Source organism: Strix aluco, chromosome 19 (genome assembly GCF_031877795.1).
Source record: "Strix aluco isolate bStrAlu1 chromosome 19, bStrAlu1.hap1, whole genome shotgun sequence".
In the NCBI taxonomy this organism is placed as follows: Eukaryota; Metazoa; Chordata; class Aves; order Strigiformes; family Strigidae; genus Strix; species Strix aluco.
Window position 1 is genome coordinate 13,054,759 of NC_133949.1, and position 21,000 is coordinate 13,075,758.

Genomic DNA, 21,000 nt, shown 5'->3' on the forward strand with positions numbered 1-21,000 from the left:
AGTGTGTTGCAAGCTTTCGCGGCTCAGCCCTCGCCATGATGCCTGAGCCAGTAGGTAAATATTCCTCCCGTTGTGTCAGAGGGAGAAATTGAGGCGATTGGTGATAACCGGAGTCAGTAGGTGGCCTAAATTCCATCCTGGTGCGATGACAAATTTACTGTGATTGTCACTGATAGAGCCTAATGGAGGGTGAAACATTAACAAACACAGGATTTGTAAGGGAAACAAAATGTTATGACGTACAAAGCACAATGCAAAAATTGTGCTTTAGCAGAAAAGGGGATTTAGTTGCAGCCATTAGGCACAAGTTGGGAACCTGGATTGCAGGCTGGTTTCATGTTAAGTGTACATCGCTTGCCACCTTCAGGTCTTACGTGAATTCACAGACGTTGCCAGAAAGCTGGGGCCTCTGGTCAGGCCTCCGGCGGCAGGTCCGAGCATCCTCAGCATGGCAAATCACAGAGATTTTTGATTTTACAAAGCTGTTTTCCCCCCATCGCGTCTGTTCCATACGCTGTGTCAACGATGAGGGGCTATTTAACCTGTTGAGAGCCACTGGTTACATCCCCCACGAGCGCTCTGATCTGACGCCCCAGTTCACCTGTGCCAGGCCTGGAGGGGCTGAGGCGCCTGGGCCGGCCAGAGGGAGCCCCGGGGCGGCACAAAGAGAGGTGCCGCTGGGTTTCCCTATGCTGGCAACATCCCTCAGGAAGGAAGAAGTGCCGCTGTGAAAAACTGCAGCAGACTTGGCAAAAAAAATAACGGTTTTGGGTAAGCAGGGGGCAGGCTGCGGTTTGGGGCAGAGGGCTCGGGGGAAGGCGGGGGCGGGGCCTGTGCGGAGGGGCGGGGCGTTTGGGGGCGGGGCTTAGGGAGAGGGCGGGGCGTGGAGGCTCGCGCATGCCGCCAGGCGTGCGTAAACAGCGGCTTGCGTCATCAGTGCGCGCGCCGGCGCTGCTTCCGCGTAGGTCACGTCAGGGGGGTGACGGGGGCTTCCTGGGGGTCCCTGGGCGTCCCTGGGCCCCGCCGGGATTCCCGGAGCGGTGACGCTCGGCCGCCGCCTCCCCAGCCGCCATGGAAGGCGCCGCCCTGCCCATCCGCCGGTCCCGCCGGGCCCTGGTGGAGGCCGTGAGGGAGCGGCCCTTCCTCATCGTCACCGGCGAGACGGGCAGCGGCAAAAGCACGCAGCTGCCCAAGTACCTCTTCGAGGCAGGTAACGGCCGGGGAGGGGGGGGAACCAACCCCTGAGAGCCCCCTCCGCTCTGCGGCCTCGGCCCCCAAAACGTGGGGAATAAGCACAGGTGAACGCGGATAGTCCTGTCCCCTCAGGGGGGACCCAGCGTCGCGCTGTGCTGTGCCGATGCGGGTGTGGTGAGAGGAGGTGGCGTGACTAAACCTTTTCAACTAAAAAACTATGGCTGTATATACGTTACGTAAGTACCTGTATATAAACTGACCCCGAGCAGCACAGCTCAGCGTCCCTGTTCTCTCTCTCTCTCTCCCCTAGGCCTCGCCAAGCATGGGGCCATTGGTGTCACCCAGCCCCGGCGCGTTGCCACCATCTCAGTGGCGCAGCGGGTGGCTGAGGAGATGGGCTGTTTGCTGGGGAGTGTCGTTGGGTACCAGGTCCGCTTTGATGACTGCACCACCGAGGTAGGGCTCCGAGGACTGTGTTCCTGCAGGTGTTGTTGTGGCAGGGTGTGGTGGGGTCAGCGGGCTGCGGATCAGTTTTTTGCTTGTGGGCCTCTCCGTGGAGTGGCACAGCCCTGTCACCTCTCCTGGGGCTTTGCAGGCAGAAGGTGTTAGAGCCTTGAGAAGGCCTCTGTCCCAGCTGTGGTGAAGCTGCAGTTGTATGTATCATGTAACTCCTTTGATGAAATTTTTTCAATGGCCTACAAGTGAAACATTGCCAGGCACCTGTGATGTAATCTCAGTGTGTGTTCTGGACAAATATTTGATCTGTGTAGAAGTGTTTACTTTACTTCTGGGATAATAGCTAAATGTCTAATTAAACCTTTCAGGATACTGCCATCAAGTATATGACCGATGGCTGCTTATTGAGGCAAATATTGGCAGACCCCCTTCTCAGCAAGTACAGCATCATCATTTTGGATGAAGCTCATGAGCGGAGCCTCAGCACTGTGAGTGTTGCCTTATATTTGTCCTTTTGGGTCACTATTTCTCCTTTACTGAGGTCTACTTATTCCTTTTTTTTCACTTCTGCATAATCCCCAGGGATTTTTACTGACTTTCCATGCATGCACTTTATCCTTTTGTTGTCCTAAGACCATAGAATTTCTGCTTCGTTTCTTACGTGCTGCATAATCTGAAAATAAGATGAGGTCTGTAATCCTGTTGGAATTGTAGCTGTTGTTCCATTTGAAAGCAGTTCAAACTTGGCCAGCTGTTGGATTCCCAAAATTTCCAGGAGTTTGAAGCCAGCACAGTGAACACAAACTTTCTACAATCCTAATTTTAAAAAAACATGCAGAAACAAACAAAACCCTGAAACATCTCTCTCATTCACAGGCCTAATGTTTCTTAGAGTGTGTATGTGACTGTGCAAAGAGATTATGGCTTTTGGGATCATGGAAGTGTCTAGACTGACCTAAGTACCAAAAGCTATCAGATGTCACTCTGACCCTTCTGTGGTGAGCAAAGTGAGACTCGAGTCACTCAGTCCTCAAGAGATTGTGTTGTGTGTCAAACAACATACCAGCCCAGCTGGGGAAAAGGACTTCTGAATGCCAATTCTGCCCTCAAGCATCTGAGGGTATTGCAAGTAATTGAGCTAGGGTGATGTAAGAAGTTACCGGTCTATCACATCTGTCTAACTAAAAGGAGCAGATTTTTAATCCAGAGCACTGCAGAGTAGAATAAACTTGCTGAAGTCGTAACAACATATAGTACAACAAATGAGGGTCCACACTCAGTCCATTAATGTATGCAGGACAAAAGTGATGACTTCTTAAGGTGCGTCTGAGGTAGCTGCTTGCAAATGACCACGAGAGGATAAAAATGAAAACCAAAGGATTTTAAGTTACACTGATTCTGTTTATAGGCTGTGAGATGAGCTGATAAAAAAATAATTAAGTTATAGAAACCAATTAGCACGCTTACAAGATGACCAGGGTAAGTGTATGTATTCTTCTGAGTGCTTAGGCCCTGAAGATGTGATTTTTTGTCTTCGCTATGTCAGTGGAATAAAATCAGTCCCTTCCAAGTTTGTCAGGGATCTCTAAGAAAGCTGGAGTACTAATGTAAGTTGCTTCTGTTTTTCTGTTAGGATATTCTATTTGGTTTGCTGAAGAAACTATTTCTACAGAAGAAACCACCAAACAGGAAGACGGCCATGAAAGTGGTGGTGATGTCAGCGACCCTGGAGGTAGACAAGCTGTCGGAGTTCTTTGGACACTGTTCAGTGCTGCATATTCCAGGAAGAAGTTATCCTGTCAAGGAGATATTCTGCAACCTGCTCAGCCCAAGGGACATAGGCAGCTCTGCCTACGTTACAGAGGTCTGGCCTGTTTTTCTTTGTGTTGTGTTTTCTGTTCTTGGTACGATTATCATCTGTGAAAGACCACAAGAAATAGCTGCTGTATTGTTGCGTTCTTAGCATCTCTGTAGAATATAGGGAAGAATTAGTACTATGAGTTTTAGAAAGAGTGAGATTCCAGCTGTTACTGGGTTGTTTGTTGTTTGTTTCAGGCTGTAAAAGTGACACTGGATATCCACTTAAATGAACCAGAAGGCGACATCTTGGTTTTCCTGACAGGTGCGAATTTTTCTTTCAACAACTGATGGTTATTCCAGGTGAAGCATGGCATTGCCAGCAAAACAGTACATCCTTCCAATGACTGTCTAGTTTGACCCAGAGCAGCAAGTAGAGAAGGGAAAGTTGCAGATTGATGCACATAGTGATGTGAAGTAATATTTTTCAGAGCATGTTTAGGTATATCCATGCCTATGAGATCAGACAGGAAATACATTAACTTAAAAATATGCATGTGCTCTTTTCTTCCTGTGCCAAATTTACTCTGTATTGTCTACGTGGTTTATTTTGTTGTTAATTCAGGAAGGGAGCGTTTCTTTAGCTGCAAAACCCTACATCAGTGTATGGGCCAGGCATTCATGCAGTCATCTTTTAAGGAAAAGCTTAGTGAGAGGCACTGTGGAAAGACTGGATGTCACCTCCTAAACTGACTGTCATAAGTATTACTCCCTTCTCGTAATGGTGTCGATGACTCTCTTATATTGGCAAAACAATCTTGTTTAAAGATGTCACAAACTAGGAAGGCAGAGTTGTAGCTACATAGGTTATACATTGCTTAAATGCTCTTGTATGTTTTTTAGGTCAAATTGAAATAGAAAGAGCTTGTGACTTGCTTTTCAAGAAAGCAGAATCTATTGATTACCGGTATGAAGTACATGATCAGTCTGTTGAAGGCCTGCTTATCTTACCGTTGTATGGGTCAATGTCAACAGGTAAGAGCATATAATGTCATATGGAACTTAATTCACATAAATGTTAACTGCAAGAGTTGTTACAAATAGTATCCTAATCAGATATTTCTGTCGTGATTGGAAAAAATGTCATTCGTTAACCCGCTTGTTACAGTACTGTAGCACTGTGGGGTTTTTGTGGTGTCCATAAACTAAACAAACTTCAGCCTTCTCTGTACTTGCAGAGAAGCCTCCAGTTAAAATTCGTATGCACAGGAAATGGCTTCACATGGCATCAAGGTCTCAAGCTTAGGAAGAGGGGATATTGTGTAACTGAAAGTTCAGATGTCTTATTTAGGCCCTCACATTCTATTTTATATGGAAAATAGATTGCCGGTAGGTTTGTGGTGATGAGAGTAGACCTGTAAGGGAAGATAAAAGTAGTACAGTGTTACACAAATAGAAAAGTACAGGTTATCAGAATGAGTCAGTCTGTTTTATTTGGCAGCAATACCACAGTTAGTTTTGAAGAGTTAAAAACAAAGGCCTTGTGACCTTTACTGAACACAGACGCTGTATTTTCAGATGAACTTGAGCACAATGTTTGAATGCGTGGGTTCAGCATGCAGAATGCCGTGAGGCTGAATAAGTGTTCCTAAGAGCAGGACAGCAATTTCCATCTGGAAGTGCTGCTGAGAGGAAAGATCTGGTAACAACCTGCAGAGAGGGAACAAAATTTTTACCTTCTTGAAAGAGCAAAATGAAAAGTTGCATAAAAGAAAGGTATAGCTTCTTCCTTACTCCATGATGGGTGTTAGATTCCTGACTGAGAGTGATATATTTTTTTTTTAATTTTTTTTTTTCTTTTATGGTAGTTTCTCAGAGGCCACTGTGCTTGAATATTTTTAAATACACAAGAGAGAATTGTCCTTAAAGAGATTTTTATATTTTTCAAGTATAATAAGTGAGAAAATTTCAGGGAAAAGTTGAATTTCCACCTCCCATTTTTGTTCCTTGGAAAGCCAGGTGAATTCATGGAAACTTCATATGCTGCTTTGTTACGTGTTAAAAGATTTCCTGGAAACGGGGCGGGGGGGTTTAACTGAATCTTTTCACTTTCACCTTCACTTGTTCTGATTGTTAAAACACTTCAAATCCTTTGTGAATCCTTCTATTAAGACCAGACATCTTGCTTGTTTTTCCTAGCTCTGGGTTAGGAAACATCCAGGAGAGTTGGCCTTTCTTGATCTCAAAATCTTCTTGAATATACACACAATAAAGATATTCTCTGATTTCTGGCATCTGCTAAAATAATATCGAATCTATATTTTAGAATGTTATGTGATTCACTTTCTAATTTCATTCAGATGACTTTCACTAAGCGTTTGAGTAAGTTTGCACAGTGTTGGAAATGTGGTTTGAAATCAGCATTGTAACATAACAGAGTGCTTGACTGACTACCTGTCATTTTAGATCAACAGAAAAGAATATTTTTGCCAGCTCCCACAGGCATTAGAAAATGTGTGGTATCCACAAACATTGCTGCAACATCTCTGACGATTGAAGGAGTCAGGTATTGTTTCCTATCCTTCATAAAAGCTGTAACAGAGGGAATAATTCAGAAAGTTCTACTAGATTTGGAAGAATGCGTCTGACTTCCTTCTGCTACTACTCCTGCCCAGTAATTACCTGTTGCCTTTTTTTTGTGTACATAGTGAATAAAAAACCCCTTGATACTATTATATAGCGTTACAGATGATTAATATTGTTGGACCCTAATTTGAAATCAAACCTCCGCTCCATTAAATGAGCATGATCTCCTCGGGTGCTGGGAGGTCTTATCTGCAACATCCTGTAGACCGAAGCATTGCAGGGCTGCAGCTGACCAGCAAAGTGCAACTACCTGTTTGCAGTGATTGTAGGATAAATGTGTTCTTGCTTTGATGGTACGCATGTGGCAGTTACCTGTCTGTCTACTGAGACCTGTGTTGTTTTCTTCTCTGACAGACTATGAATCTTTTTCAGATACGTAGTAGATAGTGGATTTGTGAAGCAGTTGAATCATAACCCTCGAGTTGGCTTGGACATACTGGAGGTGGTTCCCATTTCAAAGTAAGTTTTAAAAAGGTCATGTGCTTGGTGTTTCTGGGAGTTGCTCTGACAATACTGATTTATCAGTTGATCTTTGGGGGGGGGGGGGGGAAGGGGAGGGGGTGGCAGCTTTGAGGCTCTGTAATTTAAAGCAGTTTTGTTTGCTGCTAAATAGAAAGTGGTTCAGGACATATAATTTCGTATAGGTTACAGGCATTAAGAAGGAATTGACAATGCATTGTCTGTATAGTCTGAACTGTGGCTCACATGTCATCTTGTGTTTGCTGAATACAACAGCTCGATTCAGAGAAGCTTAAAAAAATCTTCCCTTGCACAGAAATGCTTCTTCGTTCTGCTAGGTTTTGTATAGCTGGATTTCTCAGGTGCTGCACAGTATAATATATCTTCTATCTACAAGCATAGAAATTGCTATTATTTATCATAATTACAGTGTGCTGCTTTGGATAATAACAGAAGGGATCAAGAGTTTGTTGTTTTTTTTTTTCCCCTGCCTTTCTGTTTTGGAAGGAGTGAAGCAAGGCAACGAGCTGGCCGGGCTGGCAGGACATCATCTGGAAAAAGCTATCGGCTGTATAGCAGAGAATTCTGGGAGCAGTGCATGCCTGATCACACGGTCCCAGAGATCAGGAGAACCAGTCTGACATCAGTGATCCTGACCTTGAAGTGCCTTTCTGTGCATGATGTCATAAGGTAACCTCCATGGAGGGGGGGATTATCATTTTCTGCCTGAGTCGCAGCAGCAAGGCAGCACAGGCACCAACAGCCTGTTGGCAGGAGGCAGGATTAGGGCCCCGGCCACCTGTGACACTTCAACACAATCAGCTTTTCTGCTGTTCTCCTCAGTTTTTAATGCCAGATTGGATCTTGAGCTCAAGTTCAGTTTGAGGTTCTGCCAAAACTAGCTCCTCCTCTCCAAAATTAAATAGTTAATAGTGTTGCTTTTAAAATAACGATGTTTATATCCCAAAAGCTTCATCTCTGTGGAACTGTTTAATTTTAGGATCGTACATGTGCAGAACATACAGTTCATCTTTGCATGTGCCATGCTGGGATTTGTCATCGTAATTCTTCAGCTTGAGGCTGTATGTGTAGTAACACACCCATATACTGAAGATGCTTATGTGCACTTTGGTCAGAACCTGTATTGAAAGGTTACAAAAGTATTTTAATAAATATGAAAACTAACAAAGCTATACTGAGTCTGAACAGTGAGATTTTTTTTTTTTTCATTTTTTACCGTAGATTTCCATATTTGGACTGCCCTGAAGAAAGACATATTTTAGAAGCTCTCAAGGAACTTTACCAGTGCAATGCTATTGACAGGTAAAAAAATAAAGGGGTGTAGTCACTACAAGAATTTAAGATCTAATGGTTTAACTAGTGTTAGTGAGTTGTTCATGTGGACTAAAGGACTTCCTCCAGCAGTAGAATTTGTTTCCTCATTAGACCAGGAAGTTAACTACTGGCTTTTAATATACTCTGTAAAATTAGGGTTAGAGCATGGCTTAGGACTTGAGAGATACAGATTAATTTCTCCACATTGTCCTGGATTTCCTGAGTGATCTCAGACAAATTACCTCAACTCTGTGCTGCAGTTCCTGATAGCAGATCCGAGACTGCTGTGATGAAGGTGCTTAGGCATTAGCTGTGAGGCCCATCCAAGAAGTCAAGACAGGAAGTGAGATCTTATCCTAAACTTCCAGGAATTCTTCTGTGGAAAAAAAAAAAATCTAATACACTTAAAAAAGCATCTGATGCTTAAAAAGCTGCCTTTGCCTGCCATGAAGCAGGCATAAGCAAACTGGATCTGCTAGTGACACTTGCTTCATGTCTCCAGCACCTATCTGCAGTGTTAGAACAGTCCAGAGGGAAATGCTTCTGTTATGCTCTTTATCAATATATGGTGGGTGACATTGTGTGTGCATGTTCCAATTTACATTTAAACATAATTTTGTTAAATCTGGTATTTGAATCTTCTTCCTGGGATAAGGAGAGGCCATGTGACAAGACTGGGTGAATTCCTGGTGCAGTTTCCCCTCCCTCCCAACCTGACCTGTGCTGTCATAAAAGCTGCTTCTCTTGACTGTGAAGACCTGCTGCTCCCCATAGCAGCCATGTTGTCTGTGGAAAATGTCTTCATTCGTCCAGGTAGGAAGCCCCTTATCCCAAAGCAGCCTTAGGTGGGTGGGGAATTCTGCTTGGACAGGGACGTCTCCGGCAGTGGTTAGGCAGCACACACTGCTTCACCTGGAGACGTTTTCTACAGCTTCCCCCTGCAGGGTTTTTTGCTCTTGGTAGTTTTCTGTGCTAATAGTTTGTGAGGCAACAGTATCTTATAGGTGTATCTCAAGGTTATAAAGTGGGAACGGATTCTCTATTTTGAACAATGGTAGCACAAGCTTTTACTTGAGCATAAGGATACTCCTGCCAGGGAGCAAGCTCGTCTCCTTAGTTGCGCCCAACACTGGTGAGAGACAGAAGTATTTACCTTAAACTAATGCTTTAAATAAACCCTTACATTGCAGTGTGAGAAAGATTCCTCAAGTGCAATGCTTTGTCTCCCAGAGTACATCGCAGCAGATCTGTAGGGAAGAGTGGTAAGACTAGGACAAATACACAGTGGCACTTTGCCCGTTTGCTTTTACAACTTTCTGTGGTCTTGGAGTCAGGGAACATTGCACGCTAGGAATTGGACAACAGCTGTTCCAAAGATTTCAAAATAGCATGGAATTGGGTTGCATTTGTCCCAGAACTGTGAGCTGTAAAGCAACATATGGGTAAGTGAGTGGATTGCTGAGAGATCGTAAGGGGGAAAACTGTTACAGGAGGGGAGAGAAGAAGAAAAAAAAAACCCAACAAACATACCACACCAGAAAACCAAAATGCATCACAGCAGATGTTCTGCTCTTGGTCTAAGTACAGACAACAGGGACTGATTAATTTGTTTTTAACGAATGGGGTCACCTCTGGATTGGCTTTTCTGCTCAATAACTGTGTTTAACCAAATAGACCTTTTAAGTTACTGTGAGAAACTCAGCTTGTCACTGCCTCCATTCCCAGTGTTTCTCTAAATGGAAAAAGTAATTTTGCTGTGGTTCCAAGCTAGCGCCTCTTACTAGTGCTAAACTCAGTCTCCCACATTCTCCTTCCTATCTCCTTTCCCCTCCAGTCTGCCCCTGACCCATCCCCCCCAGCTGTGCTACATATAGTCTTTATATGTAGCACGCTCTTTGTGGAAGACCTTTGTCCTTTCTAGTCACTCATTGGCTCTTGTCCAGTTATCTCTGTAGTCTATTAACCGTGCCCGTTAGCGCAACAGCTAAAGACACTGCTGACAGTACTGATAGCCTGGATTCTGCTCTGGGGTTTTTCCCATTCCCACAAACATGCGTTGGCTTTCCCATCCTCCATCTGGCGATATGCTCTTGTTATCTGCTCAGCTAGCTAACGCACGCCTGTTCGTAACTCGCCAGCAGCCTAGTACATTAGGACGCAAACACAGAGACTCCCATCCTGAGGGCACTTGCTCATGTGCAGTATGTATAGGAACAGGCCTCCTTACTTCATCGGTGTTACTTTTAATACCCCCAAACTTCTGACATCGTCTGCAGTCCAGCAGCGATGTAGTGCCTTGGCCTTTGCAGCCATATCCCTCTCTTCTCAGGGGAATAGGTTGTGCTGGGGAAGAAATTCTTCGGGTATTTAAAACTTGAAATAACACTTTGGAAATGTTGCTTTTGCCTAGTACATTCCTAGCATTTAGTGAAGGTGAATTCCCACTAAACTCGCAGATTGTGTTTGTTCTAGACTCTTATTATTTTAAGACCTTCATTACTGTGGCACTTGAGTATGGGGACAAAAGCTGAGTTAAGTAGATTAGATGGTGCTATGATGAGGTGGTCTCTACAGTCTTGTTTTTTCTCTCAGGGCAAAACTTTCACTTGATCCCTGTGAACTGTTTGTTTAAGGTCGCTTTTCCTTTATCTTTCCATGTTGGCAGCTGAATTGATTGTGAGAGAGAAATATGTAGAACCTTTCTTTCTAAGAGACTAGAATTCTTCATCTCTAGTGCTGATTGCTGAGATTAATCACAGATTCAATAGCATCTACGTGTTCTTGTTCAGCGGTAGTGGAGGGAGGAGGAAGTGTAAATGCAGCTGTGGAGGAGAGGCAAATCTAAAAATAACATCAATAAAGAGCCAAGGCTGTCAAACACACTTTGGAGAGATGCTAACAGAAGATTAAGTAGGAGTAATAAATAAAAATGACTTTACTAAAGTGAGATACAACTTACTTCCTCAGGTGATCCTCAGAAGCAAAAGGAGGCTGAGCTTCAACACCAGGAACTTTCCTCACAAGTGGGAGGATGCAATGACTTTGCAACCCTCTTAAATATTTTTGAGCAGTGCAAAGCAAGGTATGAAATGGTTCCTTACAGTAAGTGGTTTTGCATTACTTGTAACTCCCAGCTGCTGTTGGTTTTAGATATATTGCATATATGCACGTGTATGTACTCATACCTAATTGCAGTTTTATTCCTTATTGTGATCTGTAATTTCTATCAAGACATCTATTATTTAAGCTAACAAAGTATCTGGCTGTGTAGGTTGCCTTCTTTGTACGACCATAACAAAAAATAGAGGCAACTTTCTGCCTGCAGCTTACAAAGGGCTTCTTTATAATGCAAGTATTTCTGTTCTCAGCAAGTCTCCTTCAGCTTGGTGCCAGAAATACTGGATCCATTGGAGAGCTTTAAAATCTGCTTTTAGTGTGGAAAAACAACTTCGGGAAATAATCAGTAAACTGAAACAGGTAAAAAATACGATTTTTCTGTATGATTGAGTTTATATTTAAGACATGTACTAGACTACTGAGCCTTTGCCAGATGGCTGCTGCCTTTCTCCAGTAGAAATTAATCCACTTCAATATTTATTAGAGCATCCTTGCTGTAGCTTGTGTAACTCACAGGTATGGTAGCAGAAACAAGCAAGAAGGAGGGTTTTCCTCCTCATGGCTTCCATAGGGTGAGAAACCCAGAGTTTTAAAATCCATGGGATGGAGGGGGTATAGCCACTTTTTCTTTAGGAAAGATGCTGATTCATGGGGTTTTTTTAATTTACATAGCTGCCAGACTTCCCTAAAGAGACATTTGAAGGCTCCAGAACTGAAATACTAAGAAGATGTCTTTGTGCAGGATACTTTATCAATGTAGCTAGGAGGTAAGTAATAAAGTTTGGAGAACTGGATGGAGAAGATACTATGCATATTCTTTAAAGGTGTAGCTGCTTACTGAAACAGAATGGTAGGGCTGTATGTTGTTTCAAAGTAGCAGTTGTAGCTGGAGGTGGTGTTTCTGCACAGGGCTGGCAGCCTGATAGGTGCTCTGCTTTTGACTCATTACATTCCTGGGAAAGTTGCTTACCTCATTGGAATAGTAGTTTATCTGTGAAATAAACTTGCAAGCTGATGAGTAGTTGCAGATATTAAACTAAAGGGCTTGGAAATGTCCAGTTATCATGGCTGTCAAGGACTTCAGTCCCAAACTCTGCTTATTATTGTGGTGTTATCTGTGGTGTTACTGTGGTAAATATTTTACTCCTCATTGGTGTTTTTTGCAGTTTAGTTCTGGAAGGATCTTCCTCTGCTTATATATTTGAATATTTTCTTCTATGCTGCTGCTGATTTGCTTAGTTTAGTGTTGCTGTTTAATCACAGCAAAGTGTGTTTCATTATATTTATTTTTTTTTTCACAAACCTTTCAGATCTGCAGCCAGGACATTCTGCACAATGGACGGACATGGCAGCATAGTCTACATCCATCCTTCATCTACAGTAAGTTAGCAAAGTCTGTTAATAAAGTAGCAAAGGATCTGTAAAAAGAGCAAGAGGCAGGTCGCTGTAAAGTCTTCCTCTTCTGCTTGGTTTGTGCTAACCTGTGGCTGGGAGAAGCACTGTTGCAGTGTTCATTTTGAGAGTGGGAAGAGCCTTGTTTCTTCAAATTTGGTAAATGTTTGGCTTATAAAACACGTGTGACATAGGCTGAGCTTTCTCTCTGGCTGTTTGGATTTCCTGGGTGATTTTAAGCAAGTCATCATGTCTTAGTTTCCCTGTCTAAAAACGTAAGGTATTGTCAGCTTTATATTATTCTTGCATCTGAAGCATTGGAAGATACTCCAGTGGAGGGTGCTCTAGAAATAAAAATTCTTTTTTACCAGTTCTGAAATATTTTTTTAAATTTTTCAGCTATATAACCAGGAGACAAGCCTCGAGTGGATCATCTTCCATGATGTCACAGTGACATCCAAAATCTATGTCCGGACAGTGTGTCCTGTTCGCTATGAGTGGGTCAAAGACTTGTTGCCCAGATTGCATCAAATCGATGCATATGAACTGAGCAGTGTGGCACGGGAGGAAGTAACTGAAGAGGAAATAACCAAGTGGAAACATAAGGAGGATCTTAAAAGGCAGTATGGTAAGCACGTCACTAGGCCGTATCTATGGCGTGTGTGGTTTTCTTGGTTGTTGTGGACCTGCGTGTGTATATTATGTCACTGAACACATAGTAGGTGTTAATCTGGATGTGCTTAACATATTTGATGTTTAGCTCTAGTTGTTTCCTTGTTTTACTACAGTTCTGTAATGCTTATTTTCCTGCCTCAGCCGTGCGTGTAGTGGTGTTTGCTTGCTGGGTCTTGCCATGCTTCCCCCTTCTTTTGATTAATTATAGCTGGCAGGAGCAGAATTTTAACACAGAGTTGAATAAAAACATTTTGAGTCTGACCATTATTTAAGTTTGCAAAGGGTATCTAGCCATAGATACCCGAAATAATACTGTCCTGAGAGAGAGAAGTCCTAAGAGCTATGGGGCAGGGGAGGAAAAAACCAACCCAACCCAAAAAACCCCACCAAACAAAAGACAAGGGGAAAAAAATCACGTTTTGGTGAATGTTTCATTCTGACAATGAATTTAATGCCATATGTTTAAATAGACAGTTTTAATTAAAACTGGTGCCTGCTAACTGATCTGGCTGCCTGACATTCTTTGAATTCTTCTGTCAGCAGGTTTCATAAAGCAGCCAAGTATTCAAAGGGCCTCTTTACTCCTGAGCTGACCCTTCCAAAACTTGATTTAGTATACAGTACAGGCACTGGCAATATAGATTTTCTTCAGTTTCCTCAACAATGGGGAAAATGTAGATTCTTGTGTTTAGACCAGCATCTCTTTCTGTGCTGCGTTATTTTATAAAACAACCTTTTTAGATTATGAAAACATGAATTGGATTTGGTTATAAATTTGCTGGAAAGGATACTTGCATTATTGGATAACGCAGAGGAGCCTCATCTATTTATCTGAAGTCCAAGGAGCTGAGGTTTGTTCTCTTTGTCCCCCTTAACTTTTTGACTTCACTGGGCAATTGTAAATTAATTTGAGATTAATATTGACCTTACAGATATTGTATTTCTGGGACCTTCATAAAAATAGGGGGCTGAATAGCTGACAAAGGCTTAATTAGTACCCAGTGGAAGGAAAGGCTGCAGCATGAGCTGAATTATTACTTGACTGCAAGACAGAATAATTACAAATATTCCAGTGAATAGTGAATGCTGATTAAAGCTCCTTCCTCATCAAAGAATCTGGTGCCCAGCCCCAGAGCCCTGGGAACAGGCTGCGGTAGCTGCTTCATTCACACAATACTTAAGCTCTCAGTGTCTTAGGGAAAAAAAAAAAATCATTCAATCATTATTATTATTATTATTATTATTATTTTAAATTTTATTTAAACTGAAAATATTTCCTGCTTTCCTTTCCTTCTGGGAGAAGCACTCCCAAGGTCTCAGCTCAGTGGAGGAATGTGCATTTGTAATGGCGTCTGATCTGGAGTATTGACTTTTCCCAGTCCTTTATCTGTATGTTATCCTCCCTCTTCCTCCTACCTCTGGAAATTTATAGTTTAGTCTAAGCTTTTTTTTTCCTGCTCCCAGTGCTGTCCCTCTCCTGCCTAAACCTGAGTTTGAGATGAGTAATTTAGAGAAGAAATGGGTGCATAGAACACAAGATGTATCTGTTACGATAAAAAGCAAGATACATATTTGGGGACAAGATGAACCCAGCTGCAAATATTGACATGGGAGTTAAGGCATGATTTTTAACTTTTTTTTTTTCCTCCCCGCTGTGGTACAGTCTGTCCTCTCTGGAAGTCATTCAAATGGCTGACTGGGACTTGAAAAACATTTGGGATTGTGTTGGGGGTTTTTGTATATTTTACAAACAGGAGAAATTGTAATGCTGAGGGGTTTTTTGATGCAGAAGAGTAGATTTCTCTCTCTCTTTTCCCCCCAGAAGGAGTCACAGACAACTCTACAAAGAAGATGGAGAGAAGGAACGATGATCAATCGATACTGGATGCCCGAGCTCGCTATCTGGAGAGAAAGCAGCAAAGAGCACAGGGTTTAAGTGGCCCAGTGAAAGAAATAGGGTAATAGTCACGACTGCTCTACTCCCACTGTGAGGAAAGGCAGTTTGATGCAGTTGTTCTGGGTATGTTTGCATAATGCAAAATGACTAACTGGAATGAAGGAAAACTTCTGCTTTGTGGTAAGTTTGAGTGCCGAAGCATACAAACGCAATCTTCCTCTGCTGCATCCAGCAAGGAAAAGTTACCAAGCTGAATTTCGTTGCTGCGTGTCACTGGCAACAATTTAGCAGCCTCAAATGTGGATGAAGACACGATACTGACAGTGGTGCCAATTCTGTGGCATTTAGTTGGCTTAGAAAGGTCTCAGTGGTCTCGGTGCCATTATTAATAAAATTTTCTTAAAGGTGGTTTTTTAAAGGAGTGGAACTGTTGCTTTTTATCCATTTTACTTTGTATGATTGTGGCTATACAGTCTTCATGCTCCTGCACTACTCAGGAGAATGTGCTCTTTTAATGATGGAACCATCAGGATCTAAATTCAAAAGGACGTTCGCTGCCTGTGTTCTCTGTTGCAGTGTTGTTCCTACTCTGTGTTGTGCTGTACCATGTACAGTGATGTTTCTGGGTGAAGATGTCTTTGTATGCAAAGTATTTTGTAAATGTTTTCACATTCCTGCTAGCAATGCATCATTTTGTCAGGGATGACTTAGCACTGTGTGTCTTCCATTTGGCAAAAAAACCCCCCAGCAGTCAATCTAGTACTCAGCCAGGTTACATCCTGTGGTCCATCAGCAGGCCTGCTGCCTTGTGGGCTGTTTTTCTGAGTTTGGTGGCTGTTTTTTTTAAAATGTATGGATTTCAGCCTGGAGAATGAGTGTTTCAAACGTGTAGAGAGACTACACAAGGAAATACTATCTTTTTTTCCTTGACTCAAGTATATAATAGAGCAAAGAGCTGTGATGCTTTATCTTCATAAAGTTTGATTCCTTCTCACTAAAGAGGTAATCCCATACTGTCACCTTAATAATCCTAAAATGTTCCAGTGCCCTAGTGTGGAGCTTGTCTTTTTTGCTGTTTTTCACTTTCGGTATGTCATGTTTTGTATAAGACAATTTCCAAAAAATTGCAAGAACCTACTGTCATTTTTCATGCCTCGGTTGTGTACACCGTGTGTCACCTTCAGTTGCTTTCCGGGTAACTACCTAACGCTGTTAAGTGATGTTGTAAGGAGGCCTTAGCACTCGGTGTAAAATGTTACACATTCCACCTCTGTACTGCACAGGCTGCAGCTCATCATAAGCTCTCAAAAACCTTGGGCTTTTCTTCAGGGGAATGATAATTTTCTTCTTCATAAAGAAGGGAGTGGGTGTGATAATTGTCCCTCTTTCTGTGATTGTACCTATTAAAATGAAAAACCTGAGGCTGGTCCGTGTACTTGCCAAACCCCACGAAGGCGGCGTGAGTCCAGCTGCGGCGTACGCTGCCCTGCGGGGCCAAGTGCCACCGTGCGAGGCCGTAAGAGGTTTAACTCAGAACACCCCAGTTGTCAACGGCAATAGCAGGAGCGAGCAGCGCTGCCTGCAGCTGCCCTGCAAGTTTCAGTTGCAGAATTCCTAACGGCGGGAGAATTGCTGCCGCTTGCACCTCTTCCGAGAGCACAGACACTGCAGCAAGATTGATGCCTTCTTGTTCCTGAGGGAGTGTGTGAATCAATTACTGGTTGTGATCAATCTTTGTAGGAAGTGGCATGTTTACGATTTCTCTTTCATTGGGTCCTTTATCCTGGGTTCAGATAGAAAAGGGTTTTGTTCTTTCACACTGTTGTTCAGACTCTGCTTTGAGAAGCCAGCCCTTTTTCTTGATGAAACCTATAGTCTGAATTTTGCAAAAGCCCACAAATTATTGCTGTTTACTTTGATTTATATCATATTTGCAATGTCACAGCCACTTGCAAGTCCAGTGACATCTGCCCCACACACTAGGTCTGACATCAGTAGCTAGAATGCCCACTTTTTGCTTTCTTATTTATTTTTTTACTTAGGAGCAAGAAGGGAGGGTTTTTTTCCCCCTGTGTTCCAGGGCTGCTCAGAGGTTTTGAAATTGTGAATTTAATACAAAGCAAAAATGGTATGAGGAAATAACCCTGGGATTGCAAAACAAGGAAAGATATAAGAAAAGCAGGGGTTTAGTCTGCTGGGCTGCTTGTGCGTTACAACGCACACGGCCCCTCTGAAGCACTGGTAAAAAGAGTTGTGTTACCTGTTTCTAGGGGCTGGAGTTACATTGTCAGTTAATAAACATAGAAGGAAACGTGAAGTTTCATTATGTTGCTGTACTTATTAACAGTGTTTCATGGGAAGAGTCTTTTGGACCATCCCTGGAGTTTCAAGGGACGGCTGCTGGCTCGAGGGGTGTTCATTTACAGCCCGTGATTTCAGTGAAGGAGGAAGGTCGGTACCGGCTTATGGTCCATCCCGACCTCCTCTTTTTTTTCTTTTATCAGGATTTGTTGGGAAAACCATCTCCTCTACCGCCTAAGGTACTCTTCAGTGCAGCGCAGCAATAGATCATCAAGGCTGGCGCCCGGAACGGCTGCTAAAATGGGGAAAAATCGGTGGGCAGAGCCTGAGGGGGAAGGGCAGGGCCCTCACCGGCGGCCCCAGGACCTGCCGGGCTCAGGGGGGGCGAAAAATCGAGGAGGGCCGGGCCCGGGGCTGGGCCTGTCCCCGTCCGTCTCCACGGCAACCGCCCCCCTGGCCCTGGGCGAGTCACCTTGCCCGGCTGCTCTGCCCCCTCCACGTGACCCGCCGGAGCGGCGAGCGCGGAAGGGAAGTGACGCACCTCACCTCCGTCGCATGATGTGGCAAAAAAAAAAAAAAAAAAAAAAAGAGGCCGGGGAGGGCGGAGTGATGAGGTTCGAAATAGTCCCTTCCGGTGGCGGATCCCTCCGCCGCTCCCATTGGTCCCGCGGCGTGTGATTCACGCCGCTCGCCGGAATCCTTCCGCCCGGCCGGCGCAGTTAAGGCAGGTCCCGGCAGGTGAGGGCAGGCCTCTTCCTTCCGCGGCGGTATCCTTCCGCCGGCGGGGGCAGCTTCCGGATCGTCGCGGCTCTTCCCCGCTCCTTGGCCCGTTCCGCCATTGCGGCCCCGCTTCCCCGGACGCCGCTGAGGTGTGACTCCGGTCCGGCCTCGGACTGGAGCCCCAGCCCGCCGCCGCCGCCATGGCCCAGATCCTGCCCATTCGCTTCCAGGAGCACCTCCAGGTGGGCGCGGAGGGGCCCGGGGGAGGCCGGGCCGGGGGAGCGGGGGCGCTGGGGCGGGCGGGCCGGCCGCTCCCTCAGGAGGAGGAGCTGCCCGGGGACGGTGCCTGAGCGAGAGGCCCCCGGGTCTGTCCGTGAGGGCCGTGGGGCGACCCGGGCCCCTCCGGCGGCAGGGTGGCCGCCCTCCCGCAGGCCTTACCGGCGCCTGGCTCTGGCAGCGCCTTCCCGCCGCGCCGTGCCGCCCCGAAGGGCACCTTCCAGCGTGCCCGCTGCTGCCTCCGTGCGGGCCCGGACGCGAGGGGAAGGGCTGGGGCGCCGCGGGGCTCCTCGATGTCCTGAGGAGGTGGCGAGGGGCCGAGGTCCAGGCCCCGGTGCCGGGCATCTGGCCCTTGCCCGGTGCCCACCTTGCCTTCCCCGCGCCGGGTGGTGGAGCGTGTTTCGTGCCGGTGGTGTAGGCGAGGCTGGCGCCGGGCCCACGCCAGCACCTGCTGGGCGGTGGGAGGGGAGAGTGGGGAGGGTTTCAGCTTCTGAGGAGAGAGTCCGTCTCCTCCAGGGCAGCGCTGGGGAGAAATCCCGCTTCAGCACGGGGGCTGCAAGGGAGGGCGGTGTATTAATGAGGAGGCCAAGTTTTCTCCGTGTATTGCTTAATTCTTATTTTTGTAAAATGAGACTAAGTCTCCCTGTGATCCTAAGAATGTATTAAATCATTTTATTGATGTTCTGATTTGTAATGTCATATTCTGTGAAGAAAAAACACATATTGCAGTGAAATGTGAAAGCTACTGCGGGCTTCCCTGCAGTACAGCTGTGGCAGTGCAGGCACAGAAGTGCCAGGTCTACACTTTCTGTCTGGTGTCTCCTGGCCTCTGACAAATTTGAGGTTTTGGGTATCATTAAACCATAACTGGATGTTAACAGATTATTTCCAAGGGGTGGCTTTAACTTTCTTTAAGGTGGCCTTCTAAGGGCACTAGTAATAAATCTTAAAATGACTGTCCTGCAGGAAAGCAAGGTTGCCTTCTCAAATAAGCGTGCACCTTTAATGCCTCTCAGTGAAGCTGGAGTGCAGGGAGGGGTCTGGAAGCAGCGACACAGTTGTGCAATGTGTACTTCCTATCTGACAAGTCTGTAGGGCGAAGTACTACGAGCCATGCTTCTCGTCCTGAGTTGCTGTAACTGTGATGGTATTAAGCTTGGCTTCACTACTGAGGAGTATTTTTTGAGGAGAACTTGTGTAATAAAAGTTACATCGACACACCTAGGCAGGGGCTTCTGTCTTCTAGCAACCTGTCTGTAGCTCTGCTTCTCTTTGATGTCACCATCTATATGTGTTTAGTTAACTGGGCTGCAGTGGTCACTAACAGTGATGGATTTGCATGATTTGTAGTGATTTTTCTTCTAAGGCTAACGGAAAGAATTTCATTTCTAGGCACCTTGTTAAAAGAACAATTGCAAAATACTTATTTTGCTGGGTAAATTACCACTGTCTATGTAGTGTTACTTTTAGATTTAAAAAATGTTGCCATGATTGGTTTTTATCTGGGTAATTAACTGTTGAGTGTTGGATAATTTTGCTTTAATATCAGTTTAAAACCAGGTCAGAATTCATAGCTTGGGTGTAGCCCTGGACTCTTTGGCAAGCGGCACGGACAGGAGTATCTCCTGAATTGGCCAGAGCTTCAGCTCTGAGCAAGTGTTTTCTCCTGGTAGTGGCATAGCCTAGAACCAGGTGTTGAGAACGTTTTGTATACTCAGGTGAAACTCATCCCTCTGGGTAGCCCAGCTCTTAATAAAGTATTGTAGAAATGCATCTATGATACATTATTTAAGATACAAACTTTGCATGTGACCCGCTACCAGGTCTCTAATGACATGAGTACTATTACATAATGAAACTCATCTGCTTCACTCCAGAAGTGCTGATAGGTTTCAGGGCAGCACTGTTGTGGGATGTGACTGTTCTGCCTAAAGACTGATTTATCTGCTTATTTGTATTTTTTTTGCCCTGTTCCTATTTATAATGTAGAGCACTCGCTTAACCAGTATCTTTTACAACTGCATATATGAGCTGGTCTTCTGTAAGCCTGGGCTGTCCAGCCTTCTGCGCCTGCATGCATGTGGCTCTTGCCCATAATGCTCCAGTTTGTACCTACTGAACTTCCTCATTTTGTTTCATTGAAAAAATTCAGAAGAACTTGAATTCTCGGAGGCACTATTTTCATGCTGAAACTTCTGACTTGCTGTTGGAGTAAATTTTGAGAGCGGAAACATTGATATTGCCACATTTTTACTATCCAGAACTGCTTTAGGGTGTCCCAGGCTGCTCACGGGAGGTCCTCATGGACCCAATAATACCATTTCTTGAACTGTGCCTAACCTACTTTGTCTAGGAAACTTGTAGTACAGGTGTTGCGCAACAGTTGCAAGTTTGTAGCTGATGCTTAAGGAAAGAAGGTGCTCGGCTGGAGCTTTATTCATAAAAAGGCAGGTAATGGATAGGAATGAGAAAGTTCTTGCAAAGCTATTATTGAAAGTTGCTTTTAATTAATCTAGAAGACTGGCACTCAGCAGTACGTGTAGTATGATACTAGTTCTCCATGGATCCACTGTTGTAGGTCAGACAGTGGTCAAGTAACTGTCTGTAGGAAGCTTGTCCTGATCTTGAGCTCCAACCCAGTTGCACTCCATATTGCACTACTCGAGGCACGCTGGCATCATCTGTTGCTGTCAGCATCTTGGCGAGGTGCTACGGGAATGAAGAGTTCAAGGCTC

At 44.7% G+C, this 21,000-nt stretch overlaps 2 protein-coding genes across 5 annotated transcripts in view; both read left to right on the forward strand.

The window, feature by feature from the left end:
- The first annotated feature begins 934 nt into the window (after window positions 1-934).
- Window positions 935-16,389, forward strand: DHX40 (DEAH-box helicase 40). 3 transcript variants are annotated; one of them, XM_074845141.1, is made up of 17 exons: window positions 935-1,210; window positions 1,505-1,650; window positions 2,019-2,138; window positions 3,284-3,514; window positions 3,706-3,772; window positions 4,351-4,482; window positions 5,914-6,013; window positions 6,466-6,552; window positions 7,060-7,242; window positions 7,795-7,875; window positions 8,543-8,700; window positions 10,855-10,969; window positions 11,256-11,364; window positions 11,677-11,771; window positions 12,315-12,384; window positions 12,796-13,024; window positions 14,894-16,389. In XM_074845141.1, exons 1-17 carry the CDS (start codon window positions 1,072-1,074, stop codon window positions 15,031-15,033), a joined length of 2,202 nt encoding a protein of 733 aa, XP_074701242.1. In that variant the 5' UTR covers window positions 935-1,071; the 3' UTR covers window positions 15,034-16,389. The 3 variants fall into 3 exon arrangements, with proteins under 3 accessions (XP_074701242.1, XP_074701243.1, XP_074701245.1); XM_074845142.1 differs by having other exon boundaries at window positions 14,897-16,389; XM_074845144.1 differs by having other exon boundaries at window positions 935-1,206.
- A 1,505-nt stretch (window positions 16,390-17,894) lies between these two features.
- Window positions 17,895-21,000, forward strand: part of CLTC (clathrin heavy chain) — a 33,449-nt gene continuing 30,343 nt past the window's right edge. Inside the window, exon 1 of one of the 2 annotated variants that reach the window (XM_074845139.1) lies at window positions 17,895-18,231. In XM_074845139.1, the coding sequence (XP_074701240.1) occupies window positions 18,190-18,231 (42 nt within the window). In that variant the 5' untranslated portion in view covers window positions 17,895-18,189. The remainder of the gene's footprint in view (window positions 18,232-21,000) is intronic. The other variant, XM_074845140.1, reaches the window with a different exon arrangement.